The sequence below is a fragment of the Cydia amplana genome, chromosome Z (assembly GCF_948474715.1).
Source record: "Cydia amplana chromosome Z, ilCydAmpl1.1, whole genome shotgun sequence".
Classification (NCBI taxonomy): domain Eukaryota; kingdom Metazoa; phylum Arthropoda; class Insecta; order Lepidoptera; family Tortricidae; genus Cydia; species Cydia amplana.
This window is the reverse complement of record NC_086096.1, coordinates 29,466,534-29,491,793: the sequence shown is the minus strand read 5'-3', so window position 1 is coordinate 29,491,793 and position 25,260 is coordinate 29,466,534. Positions and strand designations below refer to the sequence as shown.

The following is a 25,260-nucleotide window of genomic DNA, read 5'->3' as shown; positions in this document are numbered from 1 at the left end:
TAGCAAGCACGAATCTATTACCTTCTTTTTGAGCTTTAGGGGAAGTTTAGATTTTAAAATTTCTTTAAAGCTCCAGAACCTCTTCCAAGTCATGTTGATACGGCATTCTATCTCGTCCTCATGTCTTGATTTCTCGAAGGAAATTTCATTACCAAGATATATATAGCTGTCGGCGTATTCTATATTTGTATTATTTATCGTTATAGGGTCTTTATACACTATTGGTAGCGACTTTAGTTTTGGACGTATTAAGTTGTAATCCTATATTTCCGCTGACTTGGCTTAGTTCTGATCTGATCTGATCGGATGACCCCTTACCTATAACGAAATCGTCTAGATCCAGAAAAGTCGGCGAAGTTACTGTTTATTAAATATAACGCACCTATATTCTTGCTCAAATACTAAACGTTTCGTTTTTTTAATAAAAAAAATACTGAAAATGTAATATTTGACGTTTTCTAAGTACCTAATCTTGACATCCGCATCCGCGGATGTGAGCCTTTAAATATCCGCATCCGCATCCGCGGATGTCAAAAAATCTGCATCCGCAACATCCCTGATATAAATATATAGACATATACAAGAGTTGCTCGTTTAAAGGTATAAGATATGTTTATTTGTAAGGCATACCCTGCACAGCATATGCAACTTAGTGATTTTTCATAAGTTATATGTTTAATAGGTATGTTAATCTTAAGTTTCATGGCGCATTGGATCTGTCTGTAAGGTCATGTAAACATATGTTTAAATAAAATAAAATGAGGGCTACAGCACAGAATAACTAATAGTACGCTACAGTAACAAAGATTCCACTAAAACTAAAATGTAGAATTAACAAACAGGGTTAATGCTTTATTTGCTAGGTTCATATCAATAAAATAAAAGGAATAAAAGGTACTACTAACATTCGAATGTTTGACAGTTTTATAAATAACTAGCTGTGTTAAGCTTTTAGTTTCAGCAATCAAAGGCAGATGGTTTTTTTCCTACGATTGAAAATCAAAGAAATATACGCTCGTGGACGGAATAGTCCCTATGACGGAATTAGCCACATTGACCTAAACCTACGCACATTTCTAGGACATCATTTTTCATTACCAAATTGTGCATACTTAACAATAAGTAACAGCTTTAGATGTAAATGCAATGCACTCAACCTTAAGGGGAAAGGGGACAACAGGTCCTCCATACAAACATAGTCCTCATTTTCCTCTCTGGATATTAACATTGTGAAAAAACAATTTACACAATTTGTTGTATTTTAAAAATAGTTATGCCTTTTCGTTTGGCTTATGCTTGCTATGTTTCATACAATGATAAAATGTAATATTTAATAATATAAATAAATAAATGACTGTTTATTATGATTTTGCTTGCTATAAAATTTAGGAGAGAAAAACAATTTATAAATATCTAAGGAGGAAAATGGGGACAATTTTTTATGAAAATGCAGATTTGGAGCGTTCGTCCACTTTCACCGTTTAGTACTACCTAAAAAAAAGACTATTTACTTTCTCATATATAAATCTATATATATAAACGTGAAAGACCTGACTGACTGACTTAAATCAACGCCCAGCCCAAACCGCTGGGACTGGAAAGTCCAAATTTGGCAAGTAGGTTCCTTATAAGGTCTAGGGGTCCACTAAGAAAGGATTTTTCAAAATTCATCCCCTAAAGGGGTGAAATGAGGGTCCAAAATTAAAAAAAAACTCCTGCGCGTGTGAAGCCGCGGGCAAAAGCTAGTGTTATTATAATTTTATATAGGTAATTAACATAACTAAAAAAATATTATTGCAGGTGACTGTACAATAACCCACACGCGCACACACACATACAACAACTTTTTGAAGAAAGAAATTTACCAGTTCCAAGTGATGAAGACTGCAACATCTGAAGGTATGCATTGAGGACCTAGTAGTCATACAAACTGAAACTCATGGGTTCAATGATACGAAATTTACTAAATACATTTTTGTCCTAAAATTATATTAAGTCTAGATCTGGCCAGGACTATTTAATTTATACATATTTAATTCTTTTCTGGATCAAGAGTGCTAACGATTGTAAGACACATCCAAATCAATATATCACTTCACTTGATATTTTATATCGGCTTTACTGTCTGTCAAGTAGTTAATCAGGCAAAAAAGGGCCTTTTGTGTCATTTGTACATTACTAATTAAATACCTCTGATTTGCTTTACGAATAAATAATATATTATTTAATATCTTAAGTTACAGCGCCAGAGCCCCCTATTCTCTACACGTGCCACATATGTGCAATCGAAGTACCGGCAGCGTTCGCGAGCGAGCACGCCGCGAGCCAAAAACATCAAGCGAACGTTCGCATAGCGAGCGTAGCGGCGGAACGAATGCGCGCGTTCATTTCCACTCTCCCCCCAACATACGCTACTAAACCATGTGCACGTTTCTGCGTAAACTGCTCGAAGGAGGCTGACGAGGGGCACGAAAAGACAAATGAACATCGAGTCGCTGTGATGCTTGATAGCTTGCTATGGGATCTGATGAAAGCATACGTTCAAGGTCATAATGAATCAAAATTTATTGCGATACCTAGTGAACAAACAAATGTAAGTAATGACAGCAAAATTAACGAGCAACAGGATGAAGTAAATACTAATCAAATAGAGGGAAACGATAAAAATAATGACGATTTAGATGACAACCACAGTCAACCAAGTGAAGTAATAGAAGAGTTAGTAGAACAAGAGGGAAAAGTAATTGACAAAAATTGTGAAGTCAATGATAATTCGGAGAAATCTAGTGAAGATAATGTTACAGTTAACATCGCCGAAAATATCTACACAAACAACAAAATTGAAGAAAAAACAAGTAAGGAACATATTTTGAGACACGAAAAAGATGATTATGGAGAAAAGTTACGCAAATTTATAAATGATAAAAATTCATTTGAGTATAAGGAGTTAGTTAAAATTAGTATCAAGTTAAACGAGTATATAATAAACAACATTGATAGTGATCATTATCACAGCTATGACAGAACGTGCGACGATGGCAGTTTACACTGCATAGTGTGCGATTGCGTTCTCAATGATAAAGACGCTGAAGACCATAAATATGATTTGGAACATGTGCGTCGAGTTGCTAACTTGGGAAACGATGGACATTACATAAGACAGGTAACATATTTATATTTTAATATTTAATTATGATCCAAACAGAATTAACATTTTGTTGTGTCGTAACATAGGTTAAATAAATATTTTTCAGATAAACGAATTCTACAGTCATTGTATTCTATGTAATCTAAAAATACAAAACATAGACTTGGAATCACACAGTCAATCAGCTACTCACAACGTAAAAGAATTTTTGTACACGAACACTCGTTCTGGTATTATCAAGGAACACAGAGAAGCCGAAGTGTGCAATGTAAAACTGGAAGCACTCATTGAAAACGAGGAACTCGACTATTATGAGGAATACAGTAAAAATAGCCTTGATGAATACTTTATAGTCGGTGTCCATAATAACTCGGAGGAATATAGTGAAAATGGAGAAGCCGATGATAGCATGGAGAGATACTGTGAAAATAACGAACTCAAAATGTTATTCGAGGAACACAGTGAAGATGAAGAACTCGAAGATAACCTGGAAGAACACAGTGAAAATGAAGAACCAAATGATAACTTGCAGGAATACTGTAATCATGAAAAATGTAATGCTTGTCTGAACTTCAACTTCAACTTCAACATTTATTCAGCAAATAGGCCACAAGGGCACTTTTACACGTCAACATTGAATTTACATACAAGCAAGAAAGAACTCGTTGAGGAATACAGTGAAGATGAAGATCCTGATAATAATGCAAAGGAATATAGCGAAACTGAAGAACTTGGTGATAATGAAGAGGATTACAGTGACAATGAAGAACCCATACATAATCTGGAGCAATACTCTGAAAATGAACCCCATGACAGACTAGGATCAGACAGAGAACAAGGAAACCACGATAACAATGAACTCAGTGATAACTTGGATGAACACAATATAAAAGAAGAATCTGATGATAACTCAAAGGACTACAGTGAAAATGAAGAGCTTAATTATAATCTAGAGACGAAGGAATACAATGAAAATGAAGACTCCGAAGGTAGCTGGGAGGATGAGCTCATTGACATTGTGAAATTACCAGATGGCATCACTAACAATATTATGGTAAGTACTTCTCAAACTAAAGCCAATGATGCTGCTCTCACAACAACAAGTGATAGATCAGCATATTAAAGGGAGAAGACATTTTTTTTGTCCACATGTTGGTTTTGCCTAATAAATACTTAAAGTAAAGTATATATCAAAGTGCTTAACACTGTCCCAAAAGCATTACTTGTAATACGAGTAGAGCTGTCAAACATACTATCAATAATTGGAATAAGTTTCTAATACAATACATTTTAATTATTGCACAGGCAAAAATCGCACAACTAACAACAGAACCGGAAGAAGACAACATAGAAAGCAAACAAGAGGAAATGAAGAAAAATATAGTAAAATATGACTCACAGCAATATGCAGAAGAACTACGCAAATATATAGAGGATAAAGACTCTTTCGAATTCAAAGAAACTTATATTATGGCTCAAATAAAAATAAAAGACAGTATTTTAAAAACGTATAGTGACCGTTTTCACGGTTATAACAGACTGAGCGACAAAGGCACAATAAAATGTATGGTTTGCGATTCGGTTTTCGATGAAGAACATGGTGATGATCATAAATTTGAATCGAAACATATGCAGAAAATCGCGAACTTAGGAGAAGATGGCCATTATATCAGAGAGGTAATAGATTTTATTGATACGTCGAGTGTTTTTAGTTTTTTAAGATAAATGTAATTTTTTATACCTACGTGTCTACGTGTCGTGTTATACCTACCTACTCGCAACAAAATTATTATATTTTAAATAACAATATAAATTTTAAATATCACCCAGGTCTTGAGACATTTAAGATAAGTAGATTGAGTAAATTTAGAATGTAAAAAACTAAACTCCTTACAAGTTACAAATCAAAAACATAATAGTAAAATTTAATTTTCAGATCAACGAAAGACACAGCCACTGTATTTTGTGCAATTTGAAAATTGAAAACATAAACGTGGCAACACACAAGCAGTTATTTTCTCATGAATTTGGTAAAAGATTGTTTACTAGGAGCACTACTACAAAAGTTATTGAAGATGAAGACGTCATTGCAAGAGACAGCACCGAAATACAACACAGCCCCTCAGTAATCAATCAATCAATCAAGGATTATGAATCTGATTGTCATTCCGAAAATCATGATGCGGATCAAGAGTTAAATGTTGATAATGTTGAAATCAACCAAGTTAACATAAGCACAATAAGCGCTGACGAACCTAATAGTATTCAATTAACGAAAGATCAGAACGTTCTAGTTACTAACAATGTAGAAACTGTCGAAGCTAAAGTTGTGATAGAAAATTGCACCAGCCCCTATGACCTAATCAAAGCAGTAAAAAATTTTGAAACTAACGATCATCATGAACATGATACAAAAGATTATGGAAATAAACTTCGTAAATTTATAGATAGCAAATGTCATTTCGAGTTCAACGAAAGGTCAAACGTGATACGTATAATGATGAATGATGAAATAATAAGTATTTACAGTGATCATTTTCACAGTTTTGATAGGACGTACTACGGCGGAAGATTGAATTGCATAGTTTGTGATTGTATTTTAAATTTCGAAGAGGCTGAGGTACACAAATACGATTCAAAACATATGCGTAGAGTCGTAGACTTAGGAAATGATCAACATTATCTAAGAAAGGTAATGCATTTTAATTCTTATGTATTTTGTAGTATTTTAAGCAGTTTGGGATAATCTACACAATTGATCGAAAAAAAAAGATTTATGATTATAAAAAACTCAAAAGAAATTAGCAAATGTAGTTTCCGTCCATTTATTTACCCATTCCATTATCTAGTTAGGTACTTCCACAATAGTAAAATGAAATATTTTAAATCTGTGCATCACTAATATTTGTTATATATTTTTAGATAGACGAATCGTACCGCCATTGCATTCTATGCAACTTGAAGATTAAAAACGAAAACCTGGATAAACACAAGCAGGTCCTACTTCACACTATAAAAAAAGATCTCTACACCAGCAAGACTGAAAAATGTAAAAAAAGAAGTCACAACTGAGAAACCCGATAGTGAGATTCAAGATGGCGATTGAGTATCTAATGATAAAAATGTAACTAATGCTGTAGGTGCGATAAAAAAGATTGATACAATCGTTGGTACCAAAATTGAACATCCATATGAAGTAACAGCGACGGGTACACTGCGGTGCATGGTATGCGATTGCAAAGTGCCGAACTGTGCCCAAAACAGAGATGAGCATGTCAGGGGTTGGAGGCATCGTAATCTGATATGGCATAGATATGCATAGTTCAACGATAAATGTTTTTCATTTCATAGCAGTATAGAGTTAGACCAAGAAAAGTCTGCAGAGATTTTGACGGCACACGCAGATTTCATAGAAATTTGACGTTTAAAATAGACGTATGAACGTTTACACCTGCACTGCGGGTGCTGTCAAAATCTCTGAAGACATTTCTTTGTCTATCTCCAAGTACCTACTTTATAAATGTGTAAAATAGTTTTTGTAAGTTTATTGCGTAAAAATATTATAAGTTTATTTTACTTAAATCTAACTCATCCTTGACCGGTCTATAATATTTTATCGTTTTACTCTACTTTGTTTTATATCACACAATGTTTTTATAATTTATGGTTCTTGAGAGACGATATAGTTTTTCAAAATCACATCATTTTAAAGTTTCAGAGACGCCACACGAGACTAAAAAATAGCAGATTTTTATGCAGGGACAATTTTAAATGTACTTTTTTTGATAAGTTTTATTTTTTTATTTTTAACGATTTCAATTTTAGTATATTTTATTTTTAGATTTATTTGGATCATGTTATTTATTTATTTTTTTATAAGTGCAATAATTACTATTTTATTTATTTTCTGATTAGCCTCACTTAATTAGATTACGACGATAACTCCCTATTTATTTATTTTTTGTTTGTAATAAAATGATTTGTACGCTACTTGTATTTTTATTAATTTTAACTTTTTAGCAACGGTTTTTTTTTTACTGGTTATAGCTGTGTCCAGACAGGCTGGGCAAATCGACCGATTTGATCAGGATAATAATTGGCGTCAATCTCCAATTTAAGACTTATGGTGATATTTGAGCCCTCAAAGTTAAAAAATGCTTCGAAACGAAAATACTAGCGTCACAAATTGGTATTCTTGCGTCCGCACCCCATTTTATCGGTTAATATTGGTCATAATCGGATCGAAATCGGCGAGCCAAATTTGGCGTTTGCGTCCGCACGACCACACAATCAGTGATTTGATCACACAATTTAATCAGATTGGCGAAATAATGTTCTCGTCTGGACACGTCTTTACTTAACTCAGTAACTGACGACAGGGAGACAACTATACGTTAGAGATATTTACATATTGCACCGTCCCTATCGTTACTGAATTAAGTAAAGTTTGTAAAGCGCTTAACGCCTGTGATGTGACTTCAACCACGGATTTAGAGTTAATAAACTGGATCGAGTACATTGACCAAAAAGTGTGTCCACATGAGAAGTCAAACTAGAGCCCTGCATCTCGTTCTAATTAGGGTGACCATAAGACATCTGTATGTGGGATATTAGGATAACATGGAATATATCAGTAGGGTGTGTCATTTTCTAAATAAAGTGAAATTTTAAGTGGTCAGGTTTTTTTTTCATTTGTAGTCGGCCTCTTTCGCACTCACTCATGGTATCTTCATAAGGGTAGGCTTCCCTTTTGTCCACTTCAGCTTTTTTTAAGTGTAAGCGTCATTGAAGATCTGTTTAGCAAATATGACGTTTTTTAAAAGTTGGTGCCTTTTTTCTATTGACGGAAATGTGTCCTACCTATAAAGAATCGATGTCATATATCAGTTTGACACACCTAACAAAATATTATGTATAAATGAGAGTCTGTAATGTTTAAGGAGTTAAGCACTTTGGTTTTAAATTTTGGCAATTGAAGGGATGTTTACAAAAACAACTTACCTGACTACACTGGTTGACATCTGAAACGATTAACAATGTTCTTAAAAAAGTGTCAACCGGTCTAAGCAGTTATGTTGTTTTTGTAAACATCCCTTCAATTATTCTACAACAAATCTTAAATTAAACATGCCGAAATAAAGACATAAGGTACCTATTATATTAAACTTACTTTTACATTACCTACGTTAATAATAAGAATTCTGTGAGACCGATTCAAAACGTGCCGACATCATAGTCACCCTAATGAGTTTGACAATGTTGTCTTGTATTTTTATAGTAAAATGTAATAATTGTGGCTTTCTTGTGAAACAATATTCCACAATTAGCAATTATTTCACTCCAACAACCTTTAACACAACATTTCTTCACAATTTTTAAGAAATTTCGCATTCACGTGTTTTGAAGAAATGTCATCAAGTTGGGGATACCAATTAATATTTAAAGTTACTACAAATTCTACCATACTAACATTTAGTTTTTTTTTGCTGTGTATGCGCTTGGTTTAATTAGTTAATAATATTGGCATCATAATTATTTACAAATTACTTAAAAGATATCGGAACTGTAGTCTAAATATAGCACTAAAATTGTATAAGAAGGTAATTAAATTCAGTAGTTTATTGATATAATTTCTACCACAATGGTATCTTTTTAACATTGGCAACATGTGCGAGTGAGACACAGGGCTCGGGTTTTTCTATCTCAAGTGGACCATTTTCTCTAGTCTGGTACGAACAACTTTCTGTCTCGGTGATAAGGTTCAAATTAGTATGGCAAAAAAAGTGACAACTCGCTCCAGTTTAAAAAATATAACTTCATGACTTCAACTAATTCGATCAAATACCTCAATGTACTGTAAATGGCATGCGATTATCGGTGACGTTTGGAGATGATTTAAAACGAAAGAGGCTGGTAACACTGGCAAATTTGACGTTTGTTATTATTTATCATTGTGACTCATGCACGGACCTAGAGAATAAACTGGATGAGCCAAAAAGTGTGTCCACATGAGAAGTCAAACCAGAGCCTTGCATCTCGTTCTAATTAGGGTGACCATAAGTCATATGTATGTGGGATATTAGGATAAGTTTAAATGTATAGTTTGGCCAAATTTTTTTCTCATTCGTGCATAGTCGTAGAGAATCATACTGTCTTTTCCCTATGCTAGTAATAATAAAATATTAGTGATGGTAATTGCTATAACTGTTCTGTCTGCTATAACTCTGAGAAAAACGCATTTAACTGATTTGCAAAACCGAAGTGATCCCAAAAGAACCTTTACTATGTAGGTACTTATCTAAAAATTGTATGCAATTCACCAGGGCGAGTAAAACATTTATTATATTTTCAATAGCGGACCGATCTCATTTTTATTTTTGATAACAAACACCGTTAAATCTCAGAAAACAAACTTAATAAATAATAATGTCGTAAAGGTACGGAACCCTTTGTGCACAAATTCGATTTTTACTTAGTTGAATTATTAGCGATCAACTGTATTACAGGTAAAGTAATAACTCTGCATTTAAAGGTTAACAGAGGAATGTAAATCTTATAAATATTAACCCGTTAATAGGGTGCATTGGGGTAAATTCGAAAGCGGGGAATTTTGAAAATGGCAAATACTTACCTACTAAACTAGAAACACTTTAAACGTCACGTTGCTAAAGTATTTAAGTGTTTCTAGTTTAGTAGATATACTTGGTCAACCTGATCTTGACAGTAGAAAAAGGCGGCAAATTTGAAAAATGTAGGCGCGAAAGGATATCGGCCCATAGAAAATTTGAATTTCGCGCCTCTTTTTACTGACAAGATTTGCATGACCAGCTATATTTGGCATTTTCAAAACCAAATGGACCAAAACCGTCTGTCAAATTCCAACTCAATAACATAAATTAATAATTATTTCTATTCTATTCTAATCTATTCTATTCTATAAATTGCAGTATATTTTGTCTTCATATTGGTCAAATAGTAATAACAAAAATGTTTTTTTTATTATATATATGACTTAAGATAACTTAATTTTAAACATAACATACATAAGGATAACATAACAGTAAGATCACTTTGTCGCCGAAACCGGCACTAACTATTCATTGATAGATACTCTAATTAATATCTTTACTGCTTATCAGTCTAAATCAACTAGGGACTAATAGAAAATCGAGCTCATTCACAAGTGAGTATTCATTGGTAGCGCTACGCTTCCTTAATTAAATTTATAGATTTAAGTAAACTTAAGAAAAGATTCGTATATTCATGTACTTCTTTACCTACTTTCATAGCATTCTCCAAAATTTTCTCGGTGACATCGGTTTTGTATATTTTCAATAACTCCCATTGCCAAAATGCGGATAACTGATTGGGATCAAAAATTTTAGAATTAGTGTCTTTAAAAGAAAAACAAAAATAATCTTTTGAGCAATGCAAAGACAACAGGACCTCGATAGGCCTTTTAGTGTTTTGTTTAAGCTTTAGCCTAAACTTGATGAGACAGTTAAAATGTTCAGGTAAATGTTCATTCAAATCCAATAACTGTAAGCCGTGGACGAGCAGGACTTTTCTAAAATACTGGAATGGCGCCGATGTTTTGGTATTAGGGAACTGAAGGCTATCTAATAATATGCATGCATTTTGTCGTCGCTGCTCATCCGTGTGATTATTTGACGCAAGCATGTGTGAGTTGGTCATCGGCGCGTGAACCGTAACGGCTGTGTTTGTTAAATGATGAGGTAAACTACTTTGGATCTTATTAAACGTCCAGATTTCCTTTTCTGTTTCCTGGTTGTTTAAAGCTCTCGCCGTCATCAACTCTGACGCAGGTTTCACTTTGATACGAGGTGCTGGTTTTTCCAAGACGGAAACTTCTTGTTTTTCTTTTTCACTAACATTTACAGACAATGATGTAGTTGACGTTATAATTGGCAAGCACATATTATCGTCATCAACCTGCGCGTCTTCTAAGCAATTGCTAATTAAGTTTGATGGCATCATGGCTGCATCATCAGTTGCGACAACGAGTTTAGTTTCAGACACATTATTTTTTTTAGGCAGTTGCCGCGGGTTGGCAACGGGAGTTTTATTTAACAATTTATTTCTATAGTTTGAGTCGTTTGTCTCACTGGGAGCGCCGGCAAACGATGGATCTTCGTCAGTTTGGGCAGATTGAAGTGATGCCTGATCGTCACTTCTGACATCGGGGACGGTAGCTAACACGACCTCCACACCGGTATCTCTACAAAATGAAATGTCGTGCAAATTTTTCCAGCACGCATCATCATTTTCTGAATCTTCGCGTGATTTTAATTTTGTCATAATTCTCACAAAATTAGAACCTTTTTGCTGCATGTCATTAGTAGTAGGTGTCCATGTAATATCTAAATCTTTATGTTCCATATATCTTAATAGGCCGGTACAAGCAAATCCCTGTTTATTTAATACTTTTCTACCTAAGCTTAAAACTTTGTGTTTGAGTGAAGATTCAGAAAATGTAGATTTAGTCAAATCAGTGTCTGCCTGAACTTTCTTAATGTAATTTTTGTGGCACATTGTCACAATATTTTGGATTGCTTTGTAATCAGCAACTTCCGCCTTAACTTGCCGCCGTTTTGGCATTATTCTCTTTTTTTCTAATTCTGTATTATTTTTGGGACAGTCGGAAGACGTATCGTCCAGGTTAATATAATCAGGGTTAACGATCTCCGTTTCGTTAGTGTTGCTTTGGTCGTCCGTGTTCGCTGCGTTGGTGGCATCATTGGTTTCTTCCAGTATAACAGTCTGCGTGGAACTTATGGATTCAAGACGACCAGTTTTTCTTTTCTTACCTTTAATAATTTGGTCATCACTAGAGTCTGAAGACACCCGGAGCCTCTTAGCTGCCACATTCTCATTTTCATCAGTTCCATTCTTAAGTCTGTCTACAGTGTCTGTCCTTCCTTCCTCAAATTCCTTCTTCAAATAAAATGAGTGGTGATACTGACTATTGAGCCGTTCAATTATCTTATTTTTACTGACAACTACATTTTGTAAACCACCAGTGCTATTTTTCTCTTTGTCTATTTTATTCAAGCGCACAGTCAAATACTTTTTAAATACTTTTTCATGTTTATTAATAAATCGTTTGTGCGTCGAGGAATGTTTTTTAATGGATTCTGCCGTTAAAAAACTTTTACTGCAAATTATACAAACAAAATGTTTGTTAAATGCTTTTTTCCATGAAGTCTTTTTTCTTCGAGTGTCATGGCGAGCAACTTTAGCTGCGACCCCTGGAACTGCAGCCGCTGGTTTCACCGGCGCGCCTGCAGGGGCCACTTCTACTGTAGCTGACGATTCTTTCGGAACACTTTCAGTTTTTGGAGGTGTCGACGACTTTGCATCTTTGTCCTGAAAGATAACAATAAGATTATAATATATGATCGGACATCGGATTTTAGGGGTCAAAGTTTAACGACAGGTAGGGAGGTAATATCCTTAAAAACTCTATTTTTAATGCATTTACAGTACATATGCTACTTTATCGCACTAGTGCGATATTTAGCACATTACGTAACTAAGTTGCAAAATTTAAAGGGCCATATGTACTGTAAAACGTTGTACGTTAAATGGTGTCTATTTAAAACACGACCGAAATCGCCACTCGTTTCGTATTTCCTATTTTTAATTTCGCACTTGTATCGTATTTCCATATACTTGCGATCGCTCAAGTCACAAAACCTGCGTTTCTAATGATCTCTCTGATATCTGAAAGGCTTATTGAGCATGATCGAGTTTCAAAACTAATTTGAATTATACTTACATTTTGAGGCAACTTGTCATGTAGCTGCTTTTGCTTCTCCACAAACAAATTCTTTGTAGTATAATAATCAGCCAACATACCCTTGCACTTTTTGCAAATCAACTGAGGTAATCCATCAAATGGATCCACCTGAAAACATTATCTGAATAAAGATCTCTCATTTATAAAGGACATAAATAATAAAATAATATTTTATTTATTATGAAGGACATAATATATGATACTATCCCAACCCCCTCTCCCCGTAAAATGTTCACATGATTTCTGAATGGTCCCTACACTGCAGATGTAGATGAGAAGAATACACCAACGCCCTTACTAGAACCGAGATAAATTTTTCAATTTCTCCTTGAGCGAGGCAACAGACTGTGATTTCTGAACGTCTACCGGTAGGTCGTTCCCTCTTGTACCTATGTACATAATCTAAAAACCTCAACAGAACCGGGCTGGAAACTCTTTCAAGCCGAGGCGACATGCCTCCTAACCCTATGCCTATGTAGCCTCAAACTAAGGCTGTTTGCTTCAAGTCGAGGCTGCTCGGACTGAGTCTGCTCTAATGGTTACACGGCTTATGAAGCTTTAATGCAATCTGATTGTACTGCCAGACAAGTGAAGTATAGAATAAGTAAAATTTTTGTGAATTTTTTATATCACCTCTATTCCAAAGCAGTAGTATATTTGCCCCTTAATGCAAGGGACAATTTGATATGATCCAGGTTCATCTAAGCACAACCGGCATGTAATAAATAATTTAACATCAACTTCCTGGTCCATCGCCATCCTGGTAACTAAAATGACAATTAATGTGTCAGTAATTTCACAACACCCATACATAATTTGACAATAGTAATATATAAAAAAAAACTGTTTTTGTATGAACACTACACATGTTTATTGTATAGGTACATAACTATGAATTAGAAATAGGTAGTACGCTCCGGATTTCTAAAATCTTAATAATATGTAGCTTCAGATTTTAAAGCTTTCACCTATTTTTTAGCTAGTGCAAAACATCCCGGCACCCAAAACCCCGATGTATGATGAACAAGGTGGATCTCATTTTAATTTGCTTGCCACTATTTAAAGTTTATCTAAATAATAGGATATAGTTAGACATACAACCAAAGTTATGTGAGCTTCTGGAGCTGTATTTTAGTGTTTGATATATTTAGTGACTTTTGGCCTGAAGTATATGTATATTATGGATCACATTTTTTTTGTGTTTAAAAACCACACATAGCTAAACTACGTGAAAATTTGAATACATATAGGAGTGACAAGAGTGTGATACCAACACCCACACTGTTAACTGTACATCGGTGGACCTTATTGTTCTTTGTAATAAGTTTTGCTGTTTGTACTACATACATAACATTCGCTGTAGCACCCTAAATGTCCCCCAGATTATTCGCTTGCAAAAGCGTGTCTGTAGTACTGGCTACACATAACCACATTAACCACATAAGGCACGTATAATTAGAACTAATAACACTGAACATAAGTTTTTGGCCAAAATTTCATTTTTGGTGCAAGCTTTTATCGCTGACTGTACTTTTCTTTCCACTCATCGAGACAATTCTAAAAACCCCAAACACAGTTAGGTTGCCTTGTTTTATCACAGAGTTCCTATGGCCACCTCCTGTTTCCATCATTTATTTTTATTTGATTTATTTAATACATATGTTTACACGGCATTACAGTAAAAATACCAATGCGCCGAGAAACGCTTACAAAATATTTCATTACAAGAAAAATATAACACAAGGTAGGTACAAGATACAACATACACAGGAAGAACAGAAACAACAAATCACATCACATAACGCATTATGCCGACTTAACACATTATCCTATACACCGACTGTGGAAGGCCTGTCATACTTCAGACACTCACGGTACACAGTCGTCCATCTCCATGCAAACAGATCACAATCAGGTGCTGCCGTCAGGAGCGCATTGAGTAGTGTTAATGCTCGAGGGAGCGGCGAATTCCTGCGTGACACAGGGCGCGCCGATGGCACCGCCAATAACGGGCGCACCCGCGGTCTAAGATTAATCCTGGGAATATCCGGCACGTGCAGTTTGACCACACGACTCACGAGGTCTGGACAGTCGGATTCCCCGCGCAGCATTCGACAAACGGTAGCCAGTAAATTACAGTTACGCCATCATCAGATCAGCTCGATGGTACCATAATATTGCATTGTCACCCGACTTACATATCTATGCAAATTTTCAGCTTCATTGGAAGTCGGGAAGTGGGTCTAATAATTTAACTTCCAAGATTTGAGCCGTACAAACATAGTTACATACTTACATAGGTATATTGCAAGTTAAATAAAAGCATGTAAAAATAACACTAACAATAATTATAAACTTGAACAACAAAACACATTTCTATGTACAACAAGCACATAATATTATACGAATCAGTTATTGTCAAATAATATAGAGTAATTTTCTTTGACACAAATTAAAAGACCGCAAGCAATGATCATGAGCATCTCGGCAGTAAAATAATCTCAACTTGAAGCATAATAAGCTTATAAAATGTTTATAATTCGCTAGATGGGCTGCTGTTCCATAGGTGAATACATTTATATAAAAAAACACAACACTATTGTTTATCACAGAGAAATACAGGTACAATTTAAATTAAATGTCGCAACTAGTAGAAAGTCTCAAAGATTTCCTTTGCAGCTGGCGTACTCGAAAACTCGTTATGCTCCTTATTCACAAAGTACCTACTCGCATTGCATATCTAAGATATATTTCGAAATAATGTAAATTGTGTAAAACTGGCTTCAAATTAAACAATTTCCATGAAGAAACTAACATTGGCGTAAAATAAGAATAACACTAAAACCTAACTTAACCTTAGACGCCATTTCAAAGTAATTTTACAAACATCGGATATTCATTCATTAAAACAGTAATGTACAAAAACAGATAATAGGAAAAACTTACCCAGGATACAAACACATTAAAATATACTGTTTTATTTATATAATATTACAATTGAGATTTGAGTTGACATGTAGTTGACGTTCTGCAGGACGCAAAAAAAATATGCGCTGAGCAACTGAGAGCAATTCTGAACTTGTTTGTACGAAATAATGTCTGCCATCTGTTGGTAAGTAGCTGTACTAATTAGGTACACAAGTAGCCAACAAACTTGCGCACTATGGTGCCATCTATATTTGGCAAGATCACAGAAGTAATTGGGGTGGGCACTAGTTTTTACGAAAGCGACTGCCATCTGACCTTCCAACCCAGAGGGTAATCTAAATTGAATCACTAATTTGCATTCCTAACTTAGACCTGCTGATTTGATCGGGGAATCAAATTGGCGTTTGCGTCCGCACGGTCTGATTCGATCGGACAATTTCATCAGATTGGCAAAAAATTGTCTTCTCTGGACTCCACATAAAGCACTGCAGCTGTACTGATAATTAAGTGCAAAAATAACACGTGTCTTACTTAATAGACCGCGGGCCAGGAGCAAATATCAGTAGTTATCGCCTCCCGCTTGATACTTTGTCAGATGATAGTTTAGATCAGTGGTTCCTAACCTTTTCAGTTCGGTTACCCCTATGACTAACTAGGGAACCTGATTTTACCCCTCCTCCCAATGGCAGAGCCGGATTAAGCGTGTCGGGGCCCCTAGGCAGTGCAATGCTCGGGGCCCCCTTATAGTCAATTCTGCATACATAATGTTCAGTATAGGGAAGTAAGTTTTCGGTTTTAATTTCAACCTTCAGGTGTCGGTTGAGCCGATCCGAACAAGCCGAGCGATGTGTTTTTCGCTAGGTAGTTAAATATTTTGCGAGGCTGAACAGCGATTGTCCGACCGTAAGACCATACGCTGAGCCACATGATTAAAATTAAACTACTAATAATGATTTTCCATGTATTCATTGACCAGTTAAGCTACCATGTAGGTACAGGGCCAACCAGCAAAAAACGCGAGCGCAGCGAGCGCGAATTTTTTTGGAAAAAAATTGTGAGAGCGTGTTAGAAAGGCCGGGCGGGCCCTAAAAATTCGAAGTTCCCCAGTGAGGCGAGCTTTCATGCGAGGTCAAAACCGTGCTTCAGGACAAGCTCAGCTGGAGCACAGATGCCAACGAATGTCCATTGTATTAAAAAGCGAGACCGCAGGCCGAGCTTGGCGCAGCGAGACCAAAGGCTAAGCTGAAGAAGAGATTTGGAAGACAAACCAAAAATTGAGGTAGCCTCACTTTTGGCTGAAGGTCGAGCTCAGCAATCTCCACATTACTTAACAAGCCCAAAGCGTACTTATAACCAGCGAGGTGAGCTTTCATGCGAGGCAAAAGGCCAAGCTTCTGAAATCAATGTTGATATTTGTTAAAAAGCGGACGCCGAGGATCGAGCTGTAAGAAAGCAGCGTGCAGCGCTCTGACACGAACCAATCGTCAAATGTTACCCAACAATAATATGTGTCATATGTACAAGAGTTACTCGGAGGGCCGAAGTTCCATTGATGAGGTTTTATGCCCTCAGGAGCCTGAAATTCGTGCTCGACATTACATACTTCAAAAGCTATAAAATAACATAATTTACATAATCATCTAATGATTGTGTGTCTGAGAAACTGATATTGGACATTAGGTACCATAAATTTTGTTTTTAATTTTGACCATATGAAACAAATATTTTTATTTGGCGCGCGTGGGGCCCCCTAGCCGAGGCGGGGCCCATAGGCAGTTGCCTACTCTGCCTTAGGGTTAATCCGGCCCTGCCCAATGGTAATAAAAAATAAAACGTGTACGTTTGTTGTATTGTTATATTAGGTTAGCTTATTACCCCCGTAAAATACCAGTTTTACCCCCACGGGGGTAATTACCCCCAGGTTAGGAACCACTGGTTTAGATGCTATCATGAACTTAAAAATAGACAGCCGGTTGTATCGCGGTGGAAAGACCGTCAGTTGATCACATGAACAAGTAAAAAAAAATGTTTTTTTCATACTTGATACTTTGCCAGATGATAGTTTAGATGCTATTATAAATAAAAAAACCGTCAGCCGTGTAGCGGTGGAAAGACCGTCAGTTATAGCCTGACCAGTAATATATGACAATTGTCAAGAGGGCGCTGTTATTCTCATGTATAGGGTGACAATTCAGTGTAGTATGAAAAAATTAGTTCCAGTGAAATTCCGCAACATGGCGCACCCTCAATAGATCCTGGTTCACCTATAATTGCATAAACATGTAGAAAATACGCGCCTACAATTTATGTCCGCAAATCCGTAAGGCGTTTATTGAAATTCCTGATGAAATCCTACATGCAAAGTTTCATGATTTAGTTATTACTATGTTTATGCAAGTAGCTGACGGTCTTTCTACCGCTATACAACCGGCTGACGGTTTTTTTTATATACACGTAAACTATCTTCTGACAAAGTATCAAACGGGAGGCGATGACAATTTAATTTTTATTTTTTTACGTGTTTCGGTAGCTGCCATTCTAGCTATTATAATCCGTTTGTTTCATTCTATTTTTCGATGAGGTAAATTGTAGCACTCACGTGGTACCACAAAATTGGTCGGGTACATGAACCTGCCAACACAGGATTTGGCCGACCACTTTTTTTTTACTGTCCTCAAAGGCAGCTATCGTACCATACAAGTTTCATACAATTTTTCGATAAGATTTTTTTGATGATTTTTTTATAAATGTGGTCGAACTGCAAAAACTGCCAGGTTAAGGTGAGGCCGACCAAGACATACGTCTACAGGTTTATTATAGCTATTATAATCCGTTTGTTTCATTCTATTTTTCGATGAGGTAAATTGTAGCTCTCACGTGGTACCACAAATTTGGTCGGACACAGGAACCTGCCAACACAGGATTTGGCCGACCACTTTTTTTTTACTGTCTTCAAAGGCAGCTATCGTACCATACAAGTTTCATACGATTTTTCGATAAGACTTTTTGATGTTTTTTTTTATAAATTTGGCCGGACTGCAAAAACCGCCAGGTTAAGGTGAGGCCGACCAAGACATACGTCAACAGGTTTATTTTAGCTATTATAATCCGTTTGTTTCATTCTATTTTTCGATGAGGTAAATTGTAGCCGTCACGTGGTACTATAAATCGGGTCGGACTGCAAAAACTGCCAGGCTAAGGTGAGGCCGACCAAGCTATACGTCAACAGGTTTATTTTAGCTATTATAATCCGTTTTCTTTTATATCCTATTGTTCGATGAGGTAAATAGTAGCTGTCACGTGGTACCACAAATTTGGTCGGACTGCATAAACTGCCGGACTACGGTGAGGCCGACTAAGCCGTACGTCAACCGGTTTACTTTAGCTAATATAATCCCTTTGTTTCATTCTATTTTTCGATGCGGTAAATTGTAGCTCTCACGTGGTACCACAAATTTGGTCGGACACAGGAACCTGCCAACACAGGATTTGGCCGACCACTTTTTTTTTACTGTCCTCAAAGGCAGCTATCGTACCATACAAGTTTCATACGATTTTTCGATAAGATTTTTTGATGATTTTTTTATAAATATGGTCGAACTGCAAAAACTGCCAGGTTAAGGTGAGGCCGACCAAGACATACGTCTACAAGTTTATTATAGCTATTATAATCCGTTTGTTTCATTCTATTTTTCGATGAGGTAAATTGTAGCTCTCACGTGGTACCACAAATTTGATCGGACACAGGAACCTGCCAACACAGGATTTGGTCGACCACTTTTTTTGCTGTCCTTAAAGGCAGCTATCGTACCATACAAGTTTCATACGATTTTTCGATAAAAAAAAACGATGATTTTTTTTTATAAATTTGGTCGGACTGCAAAAACCGCCAGGTTAAGGTGAGGCCGACCAAGACATACGTCAACAGGTTTATTTTAGCTATTATAATCCGTTTGTTTCATTCTATTTTTCGATGAGGTAAATTGTAGCTGTCACGTGGTCCAATAAATCTGGTCGGACTGCAAAAACTGCCAGGCTAAGGTGAGGCCGACCACTTTTTTTTGACTGTCCTCAAAGTCAGGTATCCTACCATACAAGTTTCATTCTATTTTTCGATGAGGTTTTTTTTGATGAATTTTTGTCCAACTTATTTGCCATTTGTACAAAAACTGCCAGGTTAAGCCTAGGCCGACCAAGTGCGTTGGAAGCTACTAAATGTCAGGTACCTCCACAGGGTAGGTATATTCTATTTTTTTATCAGGTTTGTTTCATGCAGCCGGCCACCGGACTAGTGGGTTGCGGTCTATTAAAAGTGATATTGATGAGAGAAAAATAATTATAGCGCCATCTAGTAGAATAGAGGGTTGTAGTCGTTACTAACGACTCGTTAGTATAGATAGGTACCGACAAATCTATCAGAATCATAGAGAAATATAAAGTGTTATTCAATAGAACTTGCTAACAATGCTAACTATGTAAACAAGCCGCCATACTAAAATTGACACTGAATGTCAAATTACTAGTAACTTTTGTTTACTTAGCAAGTTCTATTGAATGACACTTTATGTCGGAGTCGGAGCGTGACTCCAGGACGTATTGCAGCGTTACAGTTCATAGTTTTAGACGCCTGTATACAATCGATTAGCAATGTTTGCCTACGTATTACTGAAGTTGTAACGAAATTCATAACGTAGAGAGTAACGCCGTCTATTGGCGTATTGTTGAATTATGATGACAGGTAGAAGGCTTTGGAATGTCAAGTTGTTTGACTTGGGTGAAGTTCGGTACAAGGTGTCAGTTTTGTCGTTATGTTGGTAGACCGGTCGAGCAGGTTTGCCAACTTGACTTCGAGGCGGGAGCGATGAGGCTCCGCCGGGAGACTTGATCGGACCGCGCTAGAGATCGGATGTTAGCCATACCTCGTGCCTAACTCACCACGTTCCTGAAGGCTTATACCTGAAGGATTATTCTGAAAGCTTATAGAATCCAACGTTCTTTATCCATTTAGCTAAGTGTTTTATTCCAAGTGTTATTTTGATTTCTTATGTGTCATTAGAAGCTTACTTTTGTGAAATAAAGAAAGATTGTGTTGTTTTGAAAAGATGTGTCCCGCTGAGTTTGTTGCCGGTCCCATATTGGACTAAATCTTTTCAGGTCAGAGGTGTAGGGTTGGAGCCGGCCTAGCTTGACTTGAATAAAGATTTGAACGTTTCATGTGATCTTTTAGTTTACAACAAATCAGTTTGCATTCGAATAGCAATTAGTTATTTTTATCATTTAGTACTGGAATATAGTAGGCGCTAGTATGGTTAACGAGTCCAAATGCTTATTTCATGAACTGGTAGATACTAATTTAGCTGTGAAGTAATATATTGAGGTACTACGCCCATCGCCGTCGCCCGTGCCTCCGTCATCAGAAGTTGGAGTGCGGTGTATTTCCGGTTTGTTTTCGGGGACCTACATGCTATAATCTGGACTGGAAAGGCGAGTGCACTTCATTATGGTATTTGGTGTTAGTTATTGTGAATTATGATTGAGGCAGTCGAGCATAACACGTGACGTCATCTCTGGTCTCGCCACGTTTCTTTATAATTAATTTTTGTAATCCATTTAAATCGAAGTGATCTTGAGTTATTTTCATGCGAAATCCATACGGTTATTTAAAATCAACTATGGGCTATCACGACGTGTTATTATTTCTTCGCCACTTGTGAATCTACCCTCAAATTATGGATTTACAAAAGTAGTAAATACCTAAATTGTGACAATTTATCGTTTGTCATCAGTTTTCTTAACAAAACGCGAGATATTTCGTAAACGACATCTAACGTCAAGTAGTGGAACTATCAGTACCGCTACTTCAACATCACACCTGTCACTACTAACGAAAATTGTACTACTAAAACAATTTACAACTAATATTGTAAGCAGAAGAGTTGAGAATAGACTTCCGGTTAAACCTGGGTTAAACCGGTTATAATATTTATTAGCTAAAAATTGTCGAGCATTAGAGTTTTTGTTTGCCGCTACGTTAATGGCTACATCTATTGTCAACTAGCAGAACTATCTTATACGGAGTTACATATGTATTTGCTCGTAATTAGGAAAGCTCATAAGTCGAACATTCTAGAAGCTTGCGCGCCATCTAGCGGGGGATAGTGTACATTTATAAGTTCGCTCATAACCTCCATGCAATTGAGCAAAAGTGACATCTGACAAATTAATACAAAACTACTTGTTGATGCAGAATATATAAGTCGCCACGTGTGCGCCTAAAGTCTATTTTTTTATTCGGTAGACTGAAATGACAGTTAATAGTATGAAATGACATTTCATGTTCATACAATTAACTGTCATTTCAGTCTACGGAATAAAAAAATAGACTTTAGAATATTATATTCTCTTTGCCTAGAATCTGCAAAAAGCTGACCAAATACCGCTGTTTCCATATAAAAAAATGGGAAATTTGAACTAACTAAATAAATAATATTTTACACCGTGCATGAAATAAAGCACCAGAAGATTAATAGATAAACGTAGACAGCAGTTATTTATAGCCAAAATTTCTATTTTAAAACCCGGATATAACTATAAAGAGTTGCCAAAACAACATTTTTAGAGGTGGAGAGAGGGCAACGCTGCCTGCTCAAGGTGATGTACTCAATACCATACAGGTTTCCTACAAAGAAACTATATGAAATCAGTGACCAATTAACCATCAGGAAGCTGTATGTTTTGAGTACAACACTCAGGCTACACAAAACCCTAGAGTTTAACCCTACAAATGAAACCCGACGACGCAAAAACAATGTTGCCCCCCTATCTAGCTATAAATCTATGTTTGCCAAAAGGCAATATAAAGCGCAATCGGCATACATCTATAACAATGTAAACAAGCTAATCGATATCCATCCACTACTGTTGTATAAGTGTAAGATAGAACTCACTAAATGGCTGAAACAACTAAGTTATGATGATACAGAGTCATTACTGTACCGCGTTAATTATTAACTAAACATAACATATTGGCAGAACTCATACGCTAATCCACACACGCACGCACACACACACACACACGCACACACACACACACACACACACACGCACACATTCATTCATTCATTAGTATTTACTATTTAATTAGGTTAGAATACTAAATAACAGCATGAAATACCTAAAACATTCTTTAAAATAAAAATAGATAATATTAGTTATAAGTAGTTTACAAATAAAATAAGTTACTTGCTAATGTATAACATTTTCTATAATAAGTAATAATAAGACTGTTTAGTTATGGAGGAGCGGGGCACCCTGATACAGGTTCACTCACCTAAAAGGAAGTCCCAACCACTGATGGCAATTTGTATAATACTAAATAAGGAAATAAATAATTTTCATTTTCATTTTCATTTCATTTTCAGAGTAGGTTATTTGATTGTGACGTCACATGTTAAGCTTTGTATTCCTCCGAAAGCGGTGCCGCCATATAGCGGTCGTCATACAGCGGCGGCAAAAAGACGGCCGTCTTTACGGTGACATGTGGAAAGTGGAAAGTACCACGTTGTCATAACACACCGTCAGCCACCAAGGTCAAAGCGGCAATTAGAAAAATGTAGGCACGAAGGGATATCGTCCCATAGAAAATTTGAATTACGCGCCTTTTTCTACTGACAAGATTTGCTTGACCATCTATAATTTACTTGGACGATGAAATATCATCAGAAGAGGAAAGTAATCGTAGTACGAAATCATTTATTCAAAATGCCGTCACCGCTATCTAATAAAACGTTCACGAAACTATCAACACCGTCATGACATCCAAATGGCGGCACCGCTTTTTTACGTTACGTTGACAATCAACGCAGTCTAGGAAACCGCGCCATCTTGTTTACATTGACAACGTTCTAGTGACGTCATTCACCGCTATATAGGGGCCGTCATATGACGGCACCGTTTTCGGAGGAATCCAAAGCTTTGTGTTTCATTTCATATAAATTCCATAGTAGCAAAATCGTTTTTACAGTTCGAAAAAAGAAACTGATTTGACTAATACTTGTCAAATACCCTAGTTCCTCCTTTTTTGAAGTCGGTTAAAAATCATTCTTCTTTGAACTGTTTAGAGCGCCATCTATAGTTCGGTTTTTTTAGCATTAGAAAGAAGGTAAGCGGCCTTGACATGTCTTATCGAAAAACGCTTTTTAAAAATCAGTAACTATTACTTATGAAAGCAGAAGAATATAAATGATCGTATTAGATTCATAATTGTTACATATTTGCCATTATTTATTTTTAAAACGTGTTTTCCAATAAAAAGACACGTCAAGATTGTTTACCTTATTTCTAATGCTAAAAAAAACGAACTATTGGCAATGTGCGAAGTCGGTGGAGGGGGAAGTGGCGCTGATCGTCACAAACCTTGGAGGATACAACTAAACGGAGTAGCCATTGACAGGCTTTCCCCTCTGTCGAAAATAGGCGGCCAACGGTCATACACAATGTATGGACTGACGTTTATCTGACATGGCTATTTTTACGTTACGCATACATTTGACGTTCCCCTCCCCCGCAAAAATCGGCAGACTGTTTTGTACAGAAAATTACAGACATGGCGTCTCCGTTTGATTATATCCTCCAAGTCACAAACACAGGTAATGCAGCTTGACCTTTTTCTATGAGATTCAGCTTAAAGGGCTGGACTGGCATCCAGGGCATTCAAAAACAAAAATTTGACACAATTCTAGGTGAGCGTCAGGATGGCGGGTGGACCTCAGCCTATGACCTCAGCGAATTTGAACGTGACAAGGCTTGACAGGGCAAGCTATGCTGGCGCCATCTGCTAAATATGCCAACCCCATTATTCAGAATATTTTTTGATGAATGGGGGTTTGTTTGAATTGAATAAACCTATGACTTGAATATTTTCTAAAATAATCATTCCGAAAGAAAAAGCATGTGCCCGCACAATGTTTTGTCTAACCCACTTACTTTACTCTTTGGTCTAACCCCCATATTCATAAAACTACATGACATGCACAATGCAAATGCACGTACATGAGTCAACTAGTTAATTATGTTTTATCCCTTTCTTTCAAACATATAAGTCAAAATGGCAGATTAAGGGTCGGTTGCAATTAATTAATTTTAACCGCCAGCATATTTTGATTTGGTAAATAAAGAGTTTAGTTTGAGAGTTTGCTAAATTGTATTGTATGGAAAGTTTGATAGTAAACCACCGTGGCGCGCCGGGTGATGTTGATCAGTCTGTCAGTGAGGATGGTGCAACTGGCACTAAGACTAACAATGAACAGCTAATTGAGGCTGTAGTGATTAATATTTGGTCATTATAATAATATAAAAACACCCA

The 25,260-nt window shown here is 36.3% G+C and overlaps 1 protein-coding gene across 1 annotated transcript; it reads right to left on the bottom strand.

Annotated features, from left to right (window-relative positions):
* Positions 1-10,212: 10,212 nt before the first annotated feature.
* LOC134661718 (uncharacterized) lies at positions 10,213-15,998 on the bottom strand. The gene is made up of 4 exons (XM_063517891.1): positions 15,915-15,998; positions 13,602-13,735; positions 12,948-13,076; positions 10,213-12,535 (listed from the first exon to the last, which is right to left on the bottom strand). The coding sequence occupies exons 2-4, from the start codon at positions 13,725-13,727 to the stop codon at positions 10,352-10,354; spliced, it is 2,439 nt and encodes an 812-aa protein (XP_063373961.1). The 5' UTR covers positions 13,728-13,735; positions 15,915-15,998; the 3' UTR covers positions 10,213-10,351.
* Between the last annotated feature and the right edge of the window lie 9,262 nt (positions 15,999-25,260).